Source organism: Emydura macquarii, unplaced genomic scaffold (assembly GCF_026122565.2).
Source record: "Emydura macquarii macquarii isolate MOO-44397 ecotype Brisbane River unplaced genomic scaffold, CSIRO-AGI_Emac_v2 contig_1348, whole genome shotgun sequence".
In the NCBI taxonomy this organism is placed as follows: domain Eukaryota; kingdom Metazoa; phylum Chordata; order Testudines; family Chelidae; genus Emydura; species Emydura macquarii.
In genome coordinates this window covers 1,013,164-1,029,345 of record NW_027131485.1, presented here as the reverse complement: position 1 = coordinate 1,029,345, position 16,182 = coordinate 1,013,164, and the positions used below count along the sequence as shown (strand labels likewise).

The 16,182-nt window shown below is 40.0% G+C and overlaps 1 protein-coding gene across 1 annotated transcript in view; it reads right to left on the bottom strand.

Moving 5' to 3' along the window:
• Positions 1 to 16,182, bottom strand: part of IQCE (IQ motif containing E) — a 37,674-nt gene that overhangs the window by 18,315 nt on the left and 3,177 nt on the right. Inside the window, exons 2-16 of the mRNA XM_067550841.1 lie at positions 15,992 to 16,039; positions 14,700 to 14,742; positions 13,300 to 13,437; positions 12,685 to 12,819; positions 11,816 to 11,886; positions 10,925 to 11,038; positions 10,065 to 10,112; positions 8,652 to 8,722; positions 8,366 to 8,438; positions 7,855 to 7,904; positions 3,892 to 4,055; positions 2,467 to 2,522; positions 1,872 to 2,080; positions 906 to 1,010; positions 54 to 153 (exon numbers count right to left, since the gene is read on the bottom strand). Of these exons, the coding sequence (XP_067406942.1) occupies positions 54 to 153; positions 906 to 1,010; positions 1,872 to 2,080; positions 2,467 to 2,522; positions 3,892 to 4,055; positions 7,855 to 7,904; positions 8,366 to 8,438; positions 8,652 to 8,722; positions 10,065 to 10,112; positions 10,925 to 11,038; positions 11,816 to 11,886; positions 12,685 to 12,819; positions 13,300 to 13,437; positions 14,700 to 14,742; positions 15,992 to 16,039 (1,425 nt within the window). The remainder of the gene's footprint in view (positions 1 to 53; positions 154 to 905; positions 1,011 to 1,871; positions 2,081 to 2,466; positions 2,523 to 3,891; positions 4,056 to 7,854; positions 7,905 to 8,365; positions 8,439 to 8,651; positions 8,723 to 10,064; positions 10,113 to 10,924; positions 11,039 to 11,815; positions 11,887 to 12,684; positions 12,820 to 13,299; positions 13,438 to 14,699; positions 14,743 to 15,991; positions 16,040 to 16,182) is intronic.

Below are 16,182 nucleotides of genomic sequence, written 5' to 3'. Positions count from 1 at the left end.
GGTATCTGAAAAAATCAGAATTGTATCATGGCCCTTTTTGAATGAGGTTTTACCTTGTTTGGTGTTTCCATGGTATCATCTGCAGTTTGTCTCCTGTTTTGTAGTTCCACCTCCAGTTCTCTCACTTTCTGTGTAAGGCTGTGGATTTCCTCCCTATAGTAGGCAGTGCAGAGTTATTTGCAGCCAGAACTTTTCTGCTGTACAGGAGCACACAATGCAGCTCTCCATAATGACAGATATAGAAAGGGAACTCACAAAGAGAGATGTCTCAGTACTAAATTAAAATGAACAATAGCCAAGATCACAGTGATACTTTTGATGCTATTAATTATGCCTCTGGACCTAACCCAATAATTCAGTGACTGGCAGATATAAGATTGTGGCAAAAGTATCTGTGTTACTTTGGCTTACTGTTAGTTTCTGACAGATGTAACAGGATCACATTTTTTGCTATGATTGGCTCTCTAATGATCACTGTTCAGTTCTAAATAACTCCTCTAGTGGATGGGAAATCACACTGCTAGGGGTCAGAGTATAAGGGGTAAGGTAGAGGATCGACAGCCTCTTTCCTCATAAGAAAGGAGAAGGACAAAAGAAGGTCATCCAGCCTAATACACCAGCTTTTCATGGTTTACTTTAATCCTACATTTCAGCTTTTCCACCATACTCCTCGGTCCCCCATCCTTCCAGACACAGAGATGTCATTCAGACTCTGCTTCAAAACACCTTCCCAAAAACTTATGCCAAGATTATCATCATTTAGCCAAAACAGTTCTGCCCAGATTACTCATTGTTCCCCACATTTCACATGACATTCTTCATATTTTGAACCACTTAATATAAGAACTGTGTCATATTAAACTTTATCAATCCCTTTCAGAATTGGAAAATGCCTATCAAGATACCTCAAAGTCTCCTCTTTTGCACTCTTTTCTTTCTCCATTTCCTGCAGCTTTTGCAGCTCCCTCTCCAGTTCAGTCGTTGCTTGCTGTAATTGCTTCACCTCTGAGCTGTATGAGAATAGGGAATTCTAAGTGCTAAGCTAAGGCAGTGCTTATATAATTTGCATTTCAGTGCATTAGAGGAATTATTTGCTGCTTAAACTTCTGTTGAATACTGTTCAAGTTTAAACAAACAGTTTTTAATTTTATATTTTAAATAATATATATTTGTCCTTATAACACCACACACTATGGTATACCTGGCTTAGGTGAAAAAGGACTTCTTGCATTCTATTGATATTAGGTCTTTGTCTGTGTGCATCTTTGAACTGAAGGATCGTATTAAAATACTGGCTGCTCTGTACAAACATCTCAGCTCTTGGTTAGATTAAGCTGTCCCTCCATGCACTGACAAACATAAACTACTGTAAGCAATAGCAAAGGAATTCAGCTGTCCAGTTGGAGGATGAATGCCACAGTATGACGGAAAATGAGAGGTATGTTTCAGAGGAGAAAATGTTGGATTAGGTCAAAACTTCTGTTGTAAAATTCTCACAGCAAAACTTAAAAAGATTTGCAAAATGATTTAAAGATGTGACTATGAAATTTCAATGTTCTTCAAATGTTATCTTGCCCAAAATTTCACCAGCCTTTAAAAGTCTTCAGAAACATACAGAAGTTTCCATTTTTGATGATCAAACTTGCCATTCATTCATAGCAATTTTTTACAAAGCTGATGTGACAGAGTAGATAGACTGTTTAATTTTTTTTGCAAATCCAGCCAAAAAATTCACAAAACCTCAACTATTCCAGTTTTGTTTAAAATGTGAGAAACTTTTCACATAGCTCCTCTCATGATACAATGTGAAACACTTCACACATGAAAAGACTGTCACAGAGGCAGTACTACATCCCAGACAATAGACTTACTATTTACTGGCCAGCTGATTTTGAAGTTCACTCCTATCACCTCTCAGTTTCTTCACCAGACCTCGGAGGCGCTCACATTCTTCAAGGGGGTCATTTTCTTGAATGGTTGGCCGATCCAACTGTACAGAAGCTGAAGGTGGCAGAGCAAGCAATGGTGACGTGCCATTAGCTGATGACTGCAATCTGTTGTTCTCCATCTCGTGCACTTCCTAGACGTTCAGGGGAAAAAAATTGAAAAATTTCTCTTGCTCCTTCTATAAGATATTGGGGATGGGGGAACGGAGGGAGGCAGATCCTCATCTGGCACAAAGTGACTTCAATTAAGCCATACTGGTTTACAACAGCTGAGGATCTAGCCCAGTCTAGGAAAAAGGAAAAAAAAGCAGGATCAAAGGGAGATCAGTCTTAAAACTGCAGCTATACAAGATGAGTATGACACAGAAAAGGGAACAGTTCAGATAGCTGTTCACACATATAAGTGAGAATGCACCAGGCTGATGCTTGGAAGGATAAGGCACCATGAACATAGATCAGTGACTTTTCTGTTTTCTGTTCTACCATTGATGAGACAGGCTATGTGGTTTCTGTCACTCACTTTTTCCAGTTCTGAAATCCGTCTCACCAGCCTCTGTCTGCTCCATTCATTGTAATCTAAAGAAGGTAACAAGATTTTAAACAAGCTGGGTTAGTGAGAAACAAATCCTTAGAAAAAGGAAGCTTGGGTCTATTCAGAAGGCCCACCTCATTGTAAGAGACTGAAAACCAGCTTTAGAGAGGCTGCCTTGAAAGACAGAATGGCCTAGAAATGTTTGACATCCTACCTGAACCATTTTAGAATTCAAATTAGACCATTTAAACCAATCCAGTATATTTCTGAATGCTGGAAAACAGGGTTTCATGGAGAATGTCTTGTTCCTCCAGACTCTCTGAATGGATACAAGCATGGGTGTCAAACACAGGGCCCACTGGCCAGATTCAGGCCCCCAGACACTTTCTTCCTCCAGTCTGTAATTCCCTCTGATTTAACAAAGGGGTTTGACCCACAGCTGTCTGCTGTAGCTCAAAGAGACTAGGAAGGAGCTGGAGCAACTGGAGTTGAGGAGAGAACTCATGCCTGTTTGGGTGCCCCAATACCACACACCAGAACTCAGCATCCCCATCTTCCCTGATTCCTGCTGCCACATAGCCCACAGCATCAAAGAAGGGGTGCTCCTCACTCCCACTTCAGAGAATAGCATCCAGAAGGGGAAATGGCACAAAGCGTGGAGGGGAGAGAAAAAAGAGAATGAGGAAGATTCCCCAAAGGCAGTGGGGAAAAGCATGCCAAAGATGGGGCTGTGGGTAGGCAAAAGAGGGTGACAAACAGAGGTGGGGGGAGAACTGATTGTGGCGGGAATGCAAGCTAGGATTTGTCTACATATACAGTGCTGCAGCTGTAGTGCTTAGTGAAGATGCTACTTATGCCAACAAGAGAGCGTCTCCCATTGGTGTAGGTACTCCAACTCACCCTCCCGTTGACATAGCCCTGTCTACACTGGGGGGTTAGGTTGGTATAACTGTATTGCTCAGAGGTTTGGTTTTTTCACACCCCTGAATGACGTAGTTATACCAACATAAGTCTATAGTGTAGACCAAGCCTTAGTGAACAGCAGAAGGATGGTTTCACAAATGCATTTACTTTTACAAAAAAAAATTTAATTGTTTTCCAGTGTGATCTGTGACTTTGCCAGCTACAGAGATACATTCTGCAGTCAGATGAGACAACAAAATTTGCCCCTTTCTAGTGACTCCTGGCCCATAGACCCCAACTGAAAAGGTGAGTCAATCCATACAGAGAGCCAGTTTGAGACTCCTGGGATAATGGTTACAGACTGATTGCTGCTCATTTTCAGGTAACACCTCTGCAATGTCTCAAGGAGCTGTATCCATACTGCCATGTAGTCTATGAACTGTACCTTTCTCCCACCTCCTTTCTATGTATTTGAAGCCTAGCTCCCTACCTTAACTTTTCAACACATACTTTTTGTTTTGCTGGAAGCAGGGGAACTGCTTAGCACTTGGTCTAGATCAGCTTTCAGGCTCTTATTTTCATCCTGCAGCTCCTGGATGTTCTTGGATAATCGCAGGACAAGAGCATTCAGCACTTTCAGCCGTTTCTGGGACTCTCTGCTCTCTGGAGGGAATCTCAAACACAGCACAAAGAAGCAATAACTACAAACAAAATGAGACACACACACACTCCCCACACATTCAATAAACAAGCAGATTGGGGTTAGGAGAGGAAAGGGTGCATTGGGAAGAGCAATGCTTACAAGCAATTTCTAAGTAAGCAGCTATATTTTCAGATATGTGAGTGCAGCGTTCAGTTATCAGTTGCTCTTTTCCCTTTGAAGGAAGTTCCCTACCAAGCCTTGTTCTCCGCTTATAAAGATAGACTAGCATCAACACTAGATAAGAAACAGACTCGGAGAATGAAGACAACACCAGTGTGGTGGGAAAACAATCACAGACTGGCAGATTGTGTGGAATAGGGCATACTGAGGAGCTGAAGGTTTTCTAACTTTGGCAGCAAAGGGACACCACACCCTCTGACACCAGAGCAATTTAGTTATTTTTGGAGAAATTAAAAGATAACTGGAAGAAAATTGTCTAGCTCTTTTTACACATCCTGCTCAACAGTGGGTCAAAATGTACTTTAAAGGTTTATTTGTTTACACATATATCTAAAAGGCAAGGGTATTAAGATTCAGGAGAGCTAAACACACTAGCTTGAGCCTGGAATGATGCAGGCAGGCATCTTGCAAAAAATATTCTCACAAAGCTCCTTCAGTGCACCATAGTTCTGACCTTAGCCACCATTTGCTATTTCAGACCTTGGTCATCCATGCAATCGGCAGAGACAGCCCTGAACATTGTTTTTTTGGAGCTAAGGACTAGAAGGAGACCTGATGACTCATTTTCATCTGTAACTTAAATTGAATTTGATGGCCTTCAGCACAGAAAGGCCACTTCATCAACTCGTTACATGCCTGGGCCAAAAGAAATGAAATATTTTTAATAGTGACAAACTAAATTCCAGTTTTTAATCTACCACAAATGGCAGAACAGGGGAACAGAAGGAATATACAGTATGACCAATAAACAATTTTGGTGGAATGGCATTGATTTTAACAGTTATGCCAGGGATTAAAATGGCCAGTTGTGTTTCAGACAGATGCTAGGAAGCACAAGCACACCCTGAAGCATTGAGATAGCACCTTCCATGCTCAGTAGAACATCATCCTTCCTGTCTAACCAGAACTCTGCCCTCATCTTTCAGGTGGCTGGACTAACATTCCCTTGCACAGCTGCACTTACTTTGCTCTCTGATTGTAATTTTACTCTTATGTTACTCACATTCATGATATAAATTACATTAAAATCCTCTTACACTGGATACTTTGAAAGCAGCCTTGAGCACCACAATAATCCTATCTTCATCCTACTGCACAGACCTTTCTCTCCTGTCTTCATGGTAGCTTCCACCACTTTGCTCCATAATTTTTATCTTCATGTCTATAATCTCCTGGGATATCATCTGGACAATGTTTAATTTAGAATTTAAAACTGTTCTAGGAATACAGATTCCTCCACAGTATCTCCTTCATCCGTCCCCCAATATTCCTCTCCAATATGCCCACGCTGGAGCAACACTCCTGTCAACCAAGAAGGAGTGGACATCACTCTGGGTAGGAGACAGAGGGATACTAGGTCCTCACGTCTCACACTCTCAAAGTAATTTGCTGTCTTCATTTTTTCCTTTTAATTTTTAATAATGAGACTAACAGCACTATCTATATTTAGGTGAAGTGGAAGCAGCCATTGTGCAAGCTTCTGCCACACTGTTTAGATTAACCTCAAGCATGACCTACAACCCCCCACTATCCTATTCCTATTTTTATAACCCTGCTATTATAATCCTAAAACTTCCAGTTGTACTAAATTATATTGTGGTTGTATGATGTCAGAAAACAACTAGAGTCATCTAAACTGAGATGCCACCAAACCCATTTCACCTGTGTCCTAAATTACATTTGAACCCAGGTCAAGTGAGAGATGAAAGACAAGTTAATTAATTCATTCACTACTCTGTCACCAAGACTACATCTTGCACCAGCCGAAAGAATTTTATTCTTTGGTTTGCATGGGTGGGGGAAGGGGTAATTGTTAAAGTCTTGCTAAGTAACACTAAATGAGACATTTGTGCTTTGCTGTCAAGCTTTGCGTTGTAATGATGCGTCAGAGCAAATCTGCTGGTGTCCCCCATTCTGTCCAGTCAGTCTTTCTGTACATGGATAAATGAGGCCTTCACCTAACAATTCCAACCTCATGCAGCATTAGGATTGAAGACATAGATTCTATACCCCTACATGTTGGACTGTGGCTCCCAAATGGTATGACATGCTCTCAAGTCCTATTCCAAGGCTCCCCACAAGACTAATTTTAACAGGCCCAATCCTGTTGTCATTGAAAATATACTTCATTATGATCCTGTTTGCTCTCTTCTGTAGAGCCCTTCCCTTTTCCCCTCTTTCTCTATGTGCTAACTCTATTTGTTCTGCTGATTCTTAGTTTAGAGGACAGGACTATCATACTGGTACTTTTATTTATTGTAATTAGAGATGTGCCTGAGCTGCAAAGTTGGGATTTGGATCTGAATTTTCCCCAAATGCTTGGCCTAGAGCTTTGGTTCAGGTCAATGTCTAATTTTAATCATGCTCCAACTCCCTGTGTGCCATTGGCTGGGCAGTTGACACACTATAAATTGATTAATATTTTATATTTTGCCCTTGTCTTTTGTTTTTAGACTCATTACAGCATGTTTTGCTCAGCATGCATCTCCTCTTGATCCCCTGTCTAAGCATTAGTAAACCAATCTAAGGATACATCTACACTGCAATCAGGAGGTCTGATGCTAGATCGTATAGGAATATCTGAGCTACCTTTGATCCATGTATCTAGATAAAGCTAGCTTGAGTAACAGCAGCAGTGTATCTGCACAGCAGCACAGGCTAGCTTCCTGAGTACAACCTTTTCCAGGACCCTGGGTACATACTTGAGTGGCTCATGCTAGCTTGAGCCCATGCTGCTGAGGCTTCACAGCTATTGTTACTTGATCTAGCTTTGATCTAGCTAAAGCAAAGCTGGCGTGGCTGTGCCTACATGAGCTGCAATCACACAACCTGATTGCAATGCAGACATATCCTCAGAGTCATTTCTCTGACCATGTCCCACTCCCATGACACCCTGACACCTCCAAACTACTACCATTATTCAGTCTCAGTTGTATGGGGATTAATGCCCTTCTACTATAGGATTATTTTTCACACCAAAGCACTTTCTTTATTTGCAGCACACATTCTAGAGCAGTCTACATAACTGACTTAAGTGTGCATAATTCAAATATCCAACAATCTCTGTACAGTATTGCCATGAGAAGCAGTTCAATTCTGGGGGTAAGGAAATGGATTTTCTTTTATGGAGAATAAATGTTAGAAATCCTTTTTTTGATATTTCACTTGCTCTGCTTTAAAATGTTTTGTTTTGTTTTCAAACAGCTTTGATATTTGGTTTCCCTGTAAATTAAAATGTATTTCTTTGTTCCATTTGACACTGCGAGTGTTCTTTTGATTTAATGTCTCTTCAGGGATCCTGTTTTGGTGATACTGGATGGGAATTTAAAATGGTAATTGAGGTAGATGCCTTTGATTTTCCTCATTAAAAGCCCATCAATTCAGAATGATAGATCTACTGTGGAATCAACATGGGTGTGACGTGTGCTGTGAAGTCAACAGAGGTAGTGTGGAAATACAAATCCAACAGTATCTAAGTGCTGAGACAAACAACAATTTACATGCAATTGTTTTCCATAAGTTAGTATAGTAGACAAATTATATACCAAAATATATAAAACATGCACATTCCCCAAAAGAAATAAACATACTTTTTCCCCACAGCCTCAGATTTCGCCAGCAGGGTTTGGAGACGATGAATCTGCAGTATAGAAGATAGATTGCATTAAAGGACACACACAGCTGGCACTGAAAGGACTTAGCTGTTGGAAAGCTCAGAATGTTAACCTACTAAACAGTATCTGGTAACCGAAAATAAAAGTAAGATTCTTGTGGCATTAGCACAGATAATGATGCCATGGCCAAAAATGAGAGTATGGTCCTACTAGCATTAAACACAGATGCTGTGCTCATAGCTGTATATTAGTTTCAATACTTGTCTTATTTAATTAAAAATGGGTTAAAGGCTTTTACAAGTTCACATAGTTGGCGCTTTTATATATATACAAAACACACACACACGAATCTACTTGATATTCACACATAGACAGGTGCAGCTGGGATCTAGGAAACAAGTCTAAAATTGTTTGAGATTTCCACCTAGATTCGATCATTGAACCTCTCCTCCCCATTTACACCAGCCAGGGACCCCACCAGATGTACCTCCTCATAGTAGGTCTCCATAGCAATCCTCATCTCTTCCAAATTAGTGGTCTTCACATCTGTCTGGATTTTGCTGAAAATGGAAGAATACAACAGTAACCTCAGGAGACCTGATAAGGAAGGAATGATTTAAAATATTTGGGAAGAGTGTAGCAAGAGTCACATGTGATTATGGATTAATTTATCTTTCTCAAGGAGTAGGAAAATCTAACTCCATAGGAAAATGGATAACTAATCCCTTTCCCCATCTTGTCCAAAATATTTCCTTGCCCCAAAAGATCCATACTTGATAGTGTTGTCTTTCTCTTTGCATTGCTGTTCCAGTTTGAGAATCTTCTGCTTCAGTCCACTGATTACCTACCAAAAAGAAAGAACACAGCTCATGAGTCCCAGAGGAATCTCAGAATCTCCAGTGAGAATTCCTGTTTCCCTATAATCCACTTCATCTTTCTAAATCCATCTAATCAGAAATATTTAGCCACTGTAAGCATTCGTGTTATCCTTAGATGGAGAAAATGAAACCAGATGCCCAATAAACACCTAGCTAAATAACCACATTAGGAGCTGTGTGCAAACACTAATAACACATAGCATACAATCATCAAAATGTAGGGCTCATCTAGTCCATCCCCCTGTGCTGAAGCAAGACCAAGCATACCTAAGACCATCCCTGACAGGTGTTTGTCTTACCTGTTCTTAAAAACCTCCAATGATGGGATTCCACAACCTCCCTTGGTAACCTATTCCAGTGTTTAACTATTCTTATAGTTAGGAAGATTTTCCTAATAGCAAATGTAAATCTCCCTTGCTGCAGATTAAGCCCATTACTTCTTTCTTGTCCTACCTACAGTGGACATGGAGAATAATTAATCACCATTCTTTTTCTAACAGCCCTTCATATATTTGAAGACTGTTATCAGTCCCCTTCTCAGTCTTTTTTACTCAAGACTAAATATGCCCAGTTTTTTTAACCTTTCCTCAGAGGTCAGGTTTTCTAACCCTTTTATCATTTTTGTTGCTCTCCTCTGGACTCTCTCCAATTTGTCCACACCCTTCTTACGGTGTGGCACCCAAAACGGGACCCAATACTCCAGTGCTGAGTAGAGCAGAACAATTACTGCTCATGTCTTACATACAACTCTCCTGTTTGTACACCTCAGAACGATCTTAGCCTTTTTGGCAATTGCATCACATTGCTGGCTCATCTTCAACTTGTGATCCCCTATAACCATCAGATTCTTTTATTTGGCCAATTATTTTCCATTTTGTAGTTGTGCATTTGAATTTTCCTTCTTAAGTGTAGTACTGTGCACTTGTCTTTATTGAATTTCATGTAGCATGTAGTCACTAAATAAAAACATAAACCTTGACAATCCCATCCATTCACTATTAGGGGATGTGGGAAAAAAGATGGAGAGTGCAAATGTATATCTATCCTGCTAAATTCAGGGCTATGAATAAACAGATGTATTGAGGCAAACACTTAAATCCTGAGGATGAGGAAAGACTCTTTGAATTGCTGTTAATTCTAGACCTTGGTTATTGATCTTATATCTGACAATAATGAAGACATCACTTATACAATTGCCTAATTAAACTGTATGGTCTCCTCCTATATCTTGGATATTCTTCTATCAGTAAGGATTCAGCTGGAAATTAGAAAAATCATAGTTGAAGGTGCAGGTGAAGAAGCAATTACCCATCTAGTATCATTCTTCTCTGCCAAAGTCTGGGGAAAATCAGAGCCCTGCAACAGAAGACAACAAAATCAACTTAGTTTTATTAAATTCTTCTTTAGTTTCGTCCCTGCAGATTTTCCTCCCAGCCTTACCCCAAGGACATATTCTTACACTTCTCTAAGGATTTTCTGGCCACCCATTACAATAATGACTAAGTGTTTCTCTTCTAGGCTCACTGTTCTTACAACAGGGTTTTCCTTCTGCTGTACAGCTGAGAAGTCAGGACCATATCTGTCATTCACTGTGCACTGGGCTTGGCTCCCCACCATCAGGTAAATAACTCAGTAAGTGGGCTTCCAAAGAGAAAACAGCTTAAGTTTACCATTAGAAATGACAATTATCTTCTCCTGAATCAACCCATCTACAAAATATAAATTGTCTTTGAATTGAATTTCATGCTTCCAGTTAACAGATTGGAACAGCAAACTTGGATATACAGAACAGAAATCATCAGATATCACCTGTATTTCTGTCTTAGGCAAGCTCATCATTAGTACAATTGAGATATTAAGAGTAGAGAAATGATGAGAACAGGGGCAGGCCTGATTTAGTATTACCTTCTGTACTCCCCTACCTACCACTACATTGAAAGGTCTTAGAAACTATATTCAAGTTGAAGTCAACACATTACAGATTTTTCATGTCTGAGACCGGGAAAAGAGTGACTAGGACTGAATTTCTCTTACTGTCTCTGAACAGGCTGGCCTTTCAATTTGACACTAAAAATTCAAAAACACACCCTCACCATCTTGCACCAATTCTGTAAACTGAGTAACATCCTGCTGTCAGCTACACTACTGGGAAAGATTATAAGATTCACCCTGGAAGGATCCAACAGCTGCTCAATTTGTCGATCCTTCCTGTTATTCTCCTCCTCCAGTCGTCGGATTTTTGTTTTCATCCGATCCCCCTCGCTTTTCTGAGCCTGTATTGTCTAAAATGGAACAAAAAAAAATCACAGGTTCATTTACAAATTCTGCCCAAGTTCTCTAGGCCAGACAAAGTTAGAGGCATTGTGAGCTTTTACAATTAACTCACTCTTGGACACCAAGATCAAACCAATTAAAATAGCCAGCACTAATGATGAGGGAGAAGCAAGAGGAGGACCATCACATTGGATTAGAACTGATTAAGAAGAGAAGTTGCAGAGTATGGAGAGGAGGAGGAGAAAAAAAAAAGAGAGAGACGTCAATGGCAGAACAACTTTACTGGAGCCACTGAAACAGCCAAGAGAATTGTCTATTGGTACCGCCATCTCAGCTACTCCCTCTAACCAAGAGCCTGGTTCAGCTTTGCCTAGGAGACAAGTCCAACCAACACCCATCGTCCATGTACTGTACACAGACCCGACAGAATGACTTTTAATCTTAAAAGAATGATCAGGGGCTGCTATGGAAATTCAAGTGGCAAAGGAATCAACCCCAATCAGCCTTTTCAAAGTCCAGGTAGGAGTTTATTCAAGGTTCAGTCTTTTGGGTATACTTCACGGTCTCCCACATCTAGAAGAGCTGACTGTTACATGATCAGCACAATGAAATCTCTTTAAATAAATATGGTTTCAGTTCAGTCCTTACATTACTGAAGTGAAGAAGCTCGGTGGCTCTTCCAGGTATAGGCACCAGACCCTGCTGACCTGGTCAGGGCTGGGTACCCACAGATGGATGAGGCAGGGCACAGGACTTTTTCTATTCAAGTAGCAAAGCGACTGTACCTTCTTCAGTTCAATAATTTCATCATACATATCTTCCTTTTCTTTGTAGTCAGGTGTTCCAGGGATGTAGCCTATAGAAAGAAAGACACAAAATAAGGAAAACCGTTGACAAAAGGAGATCTGAAACAGGCATTTATTTTTCTGAATGACAGTCTCATAGATAATAAATAACGCTTGGAGAGCATCCATTTGAAATCTAGTCAATTAAAAAAATTAAAACAGAAAGACTTTCAGCTGCTGCACCTGCACCTGAAACCCCTGCCAGATTTTGGGGTCAATTTTTCCTTTAAAAAAAAAAAAACCAACTCTCTCTCCCCTGTTACTGTATGAAAGATTCACGCAAAAACAAGATAAATGAATGGACCTATAAAGGAAAATACTGAAACTAGCTACTTACAAAGCTCTCTCAAAAGCCACACATACTTTGGAAACAAAATAGAAAAAAGCGTACTTCTTTAGCTTTTTAAGTTATAGGAATCTTAGGTGTCACTTGTAACATCAGTAGGTACAAACTTTTCAGAGAGAAGTGTGATATTTAAATTTACAATTTACTGCTAAAGGGAGAGAAAGCAAGATTCACGTGTGTGTTCATTTTGATTTTCTCATACAATCAAACTGATTTTTACATAGCAACATAATGTAACATGAACACTTCAAAGGGAGAAGTAACAAGGGAGTCAACACTTTACACAGAATTTCAAGCAGGCAAATGTCTTATGTGATTAAGTAGCTAGAAACAAGGAGAGCCAGCCAGCTCTCAGAGAACCACATTTTGAGAGTGTGGTCTACAGATTTGAACTAGAGGAGCTGCTGCCTCACCAAAGCAAGGATCTTAAACAAAACAATATTGCCATAGTTTCTGAGCTTACCATTGCTAGAAGAACGAGCATGCTTTGGCTTTTTCATGCCTAGAGCTTCCTTTAGATATTCTGGAGTGCTGCTGGAAAGGTTAGTCCGTGCATGCCCCACATCAAAGTCTGATTTCAGAGGCTGGCTCATACCTACTAGTAATGAGAAAATAATCAACCATAGATAACTGTACATTCAGTTCACCCTGCGTGAATGCAACAGCAAAGCCCAGAACAGCTCTCACTACCTCTACTAACCCCGGCTAGAAACAAGTACATCCAAAAACAGTCAAGAATTAGATAAGTCAAATTCAGTCCTAACACACCAACCAGACACCAGCAAAGTAAATTTCAGCTAGGCATTTAATCAAGGACAAATTTCTGTTAGGAGGCATTACAGAGCCTATAAGTGTTCAAAACTGAAGAGAAAGTTATGCAAATATTGATCAACCAGCAAAAATGATCTTAAGCAAACTTTTAAATGTAAAACATTATTGTGGACCAAATTCAGCCCTGGAGTAAAAAAGATTAATTTATACTGGACTCAATGGTAGCTGCACCCATTTATACCAGGACTGCATTATAAACCCTATGAAATTTCACTTACAGATGTGTATGGAATTTCTATACTGATACCTTGCTTTAGAGATCCTAGCCACATCTGCCTTGGTGTTTTGGCCATTGGGTTCTCACGGTGTATAATCCCTGTTCCCTTCAAGGACCTCCAAACTGCAGCCTTTTTAGGGTACAAGTATGTGGAGATATATGGAGATTCTAAGGCAAGAGAAAATATTTGAGTGATGCAAAATACCTGCCATGCATTACTGGAGTTGATAAAAACAATGTTTTCCTTCTTGAGCATAACCCCAAGTATATTACTCTCTGATACAGTCTTCTGAATTATCAAAATACATTATATAACACCTTAAATGCTTAGCTCCTAAGAACAACAACAAAAGGCAATTAGAACATAACCACATTAAAATAAAAAAAAGTCCACCTTCCAGAAATTGTTGTTACAAAGACGAATACATTTAGAAAAAGAGGAATAGTCAGATTACTTAATATATACAGACATATTCATGTGTACACTTTAAATACATCTATGGACCCATAAGAAATATACACACACCTAAATTAATACATTGAAATTATCTATTAAAAAGTGAATATACATATATCCACTACTAACATAAAGGATATTACATGACATTAATAAAAGCATAGTTAAAAGCGATGTCACAAAGGCCATGACAAATAAAACTGAAATTTTTAAGGTAAATCGGTCACTGGTAGTTCAGAAGAAGGAGGGTGTGTATGTACAAAGAAAGAAATGCACTTAATCAAAACGTAGCAAATTAAAAAAACTCCACTGTTTAGAAATATTATATACGATTTATAAAATGCATAAACATCAGGTTTGAAATATAGATTCTGGAAAAATAAATTGAGTATTAGACAGTTTATTGTGAATGGACTTTAAAAAAATAAATAAATGGTCTTATCTGAAGTTTATGGACATTAAGGATTCCATGACAACAGGAAGCAATTTCCTTAACCATGGAAAATGGGCCAATTGAAAAATAGAATGGCTTAAACTCTCCTGCAGCCTCCATGATTCAGACAATCTGTAACCCACTAGGTCCACTGGATGTTAGGATGCCCTGCATCAGTACTTCTGGATCCCAAAACTTTGGATCTCTTTCTATCCGGGTACAGCAAAGGACACAGTATTTCTCCAAAGAAGTAAAAACCAAACAGTGATTTTTATCTGCAAACTGCTTGCCACCACAAGGGAAAAGGGGTGAAAAGTGCACTATTACTCAGTCAGTGCCCATGGCAAGAATTTCCAGAAAACTAAACTCCAACCCAGGTCTAGAAACGTAAAATGTCTCTTACTATGGAAGGTAACCCTGAGGTGGGAAGACTTCACATTCTATAGAGAATCAAAGATGTCTTTTCAAAGTGCTGTGTCCCATGGATATCAATGTCATTCAGGACAATGAAGACATAAGAAAAAAATTGGTAACACTTACTTGGTGACTTTGGGGGTTTATGAAAAGTTTTCTTCTTCAATTTCTGAAAGAAAAAGAAAAAGAGGATTCCTGTATTCAAACTCTCCCATTCCTAAAACACCTCACCATGTAACCTAAAAAACAGAGACTGAAGCCACTTCTAATGGAGAGTCAGAAGAGGTTTAATAAAACAGTATTAACTCTTCTAAGAAATAGGACTGTAATGCATGACTACATGTAAAACAAACAGCAATCCCAACTGGTCTAGATTCACCAAAGTTCAAATGCCCCTGTTGCAGGCTACAGCAAATGAATAAAAGAAAGTGTGCACCAAAACAAAACAACCCACCACAATTAAGGTGCTACCCCACAATGGTGTAAGCTACAAAGCCAAAGTTATTTATTCTTGCTCATTTATTGAACAACTCTGTGAGGTTCACATGTCCATATTAAATATGGCAATCCACAAGCCCTTAAAGGTGCAGGACTATTACAGGGCAGAGAATGGGGTCTACAATTCCTTAGTAGATGGAAGAACTCTTACATGTTCAATTAAACTAGAGCAGTGGATCCCAACCCGTGGCCCGTGGGGTCTTTCAGTGGCCCACAGCTCCTTTCCCACTGGCCGCAGAAGGGAGCCGCTGCCTAAGTACCCAGGCAGAGCGCATTGTGGGTGCAGGCTCCTTGCTGCAGCCAAGGGGACGGAAGATCAGTGCTCCCCTCCCCTTGGCTGTAGCAAGGAGCACAGCAAAGTGCTCCACCTGGGTCCCTCGATGCTGGGGTCTCTGCTGGAGCCAGAGGGAGGGGAGCACTGATCTCCCATTCCCCTGGCTGCAGAAGGGAGCCGCTGCCTAGAGACCCAGGTGGAGTGCACGGTTTCCCTGCTGCAGCCAGGGGGACAGGAGGTCCTCCTTACTGAACTCCTTCCCTCTGGCTGCAGAGGGAGGCTGCTGGCAGAGACTGGTGGCCCTTCAGAGTTGTAAAAATTATATTTGTTGCCCTCGAGCCAAAAAGATTGGGAACCACTGAACTAGAGTGTACTAGAGAGACAATTTAGGGTCCCTTTACTTGATGGTATTGAGAAATTCATTGAATGTAATTTGCAAAGTGTCTCAGACCAAGCATGAGAATTGTGAAGGCCCCATAACGTTTGGAATTACTGGAGCCTCCATATGTCAAATTGTTGGGACAATACAGTTAGCTCTACTATATATCAGTAATCAGTAGACATAACTGGGGTTTGTGCTGCATGCAAGCAGATTCTGAGAAATGTTTCAAGTGTTTACAAAAGGCATATTGCTGATAAAACTCACCATCTCTGCATCAGATTCATAGGTTACTGCAGACAGACAGTCTTCTCCCTGAGAAGAAGATATGTACCATATAACCTTTGCTGCTCTCTAGATAGTTAGTTAACATACAGATCTACAGAATTTAAATAATACCCCACTAAACTTCTTTATAACAATCACAATAAATTCAACTATGTTCTCTGTCACTACCC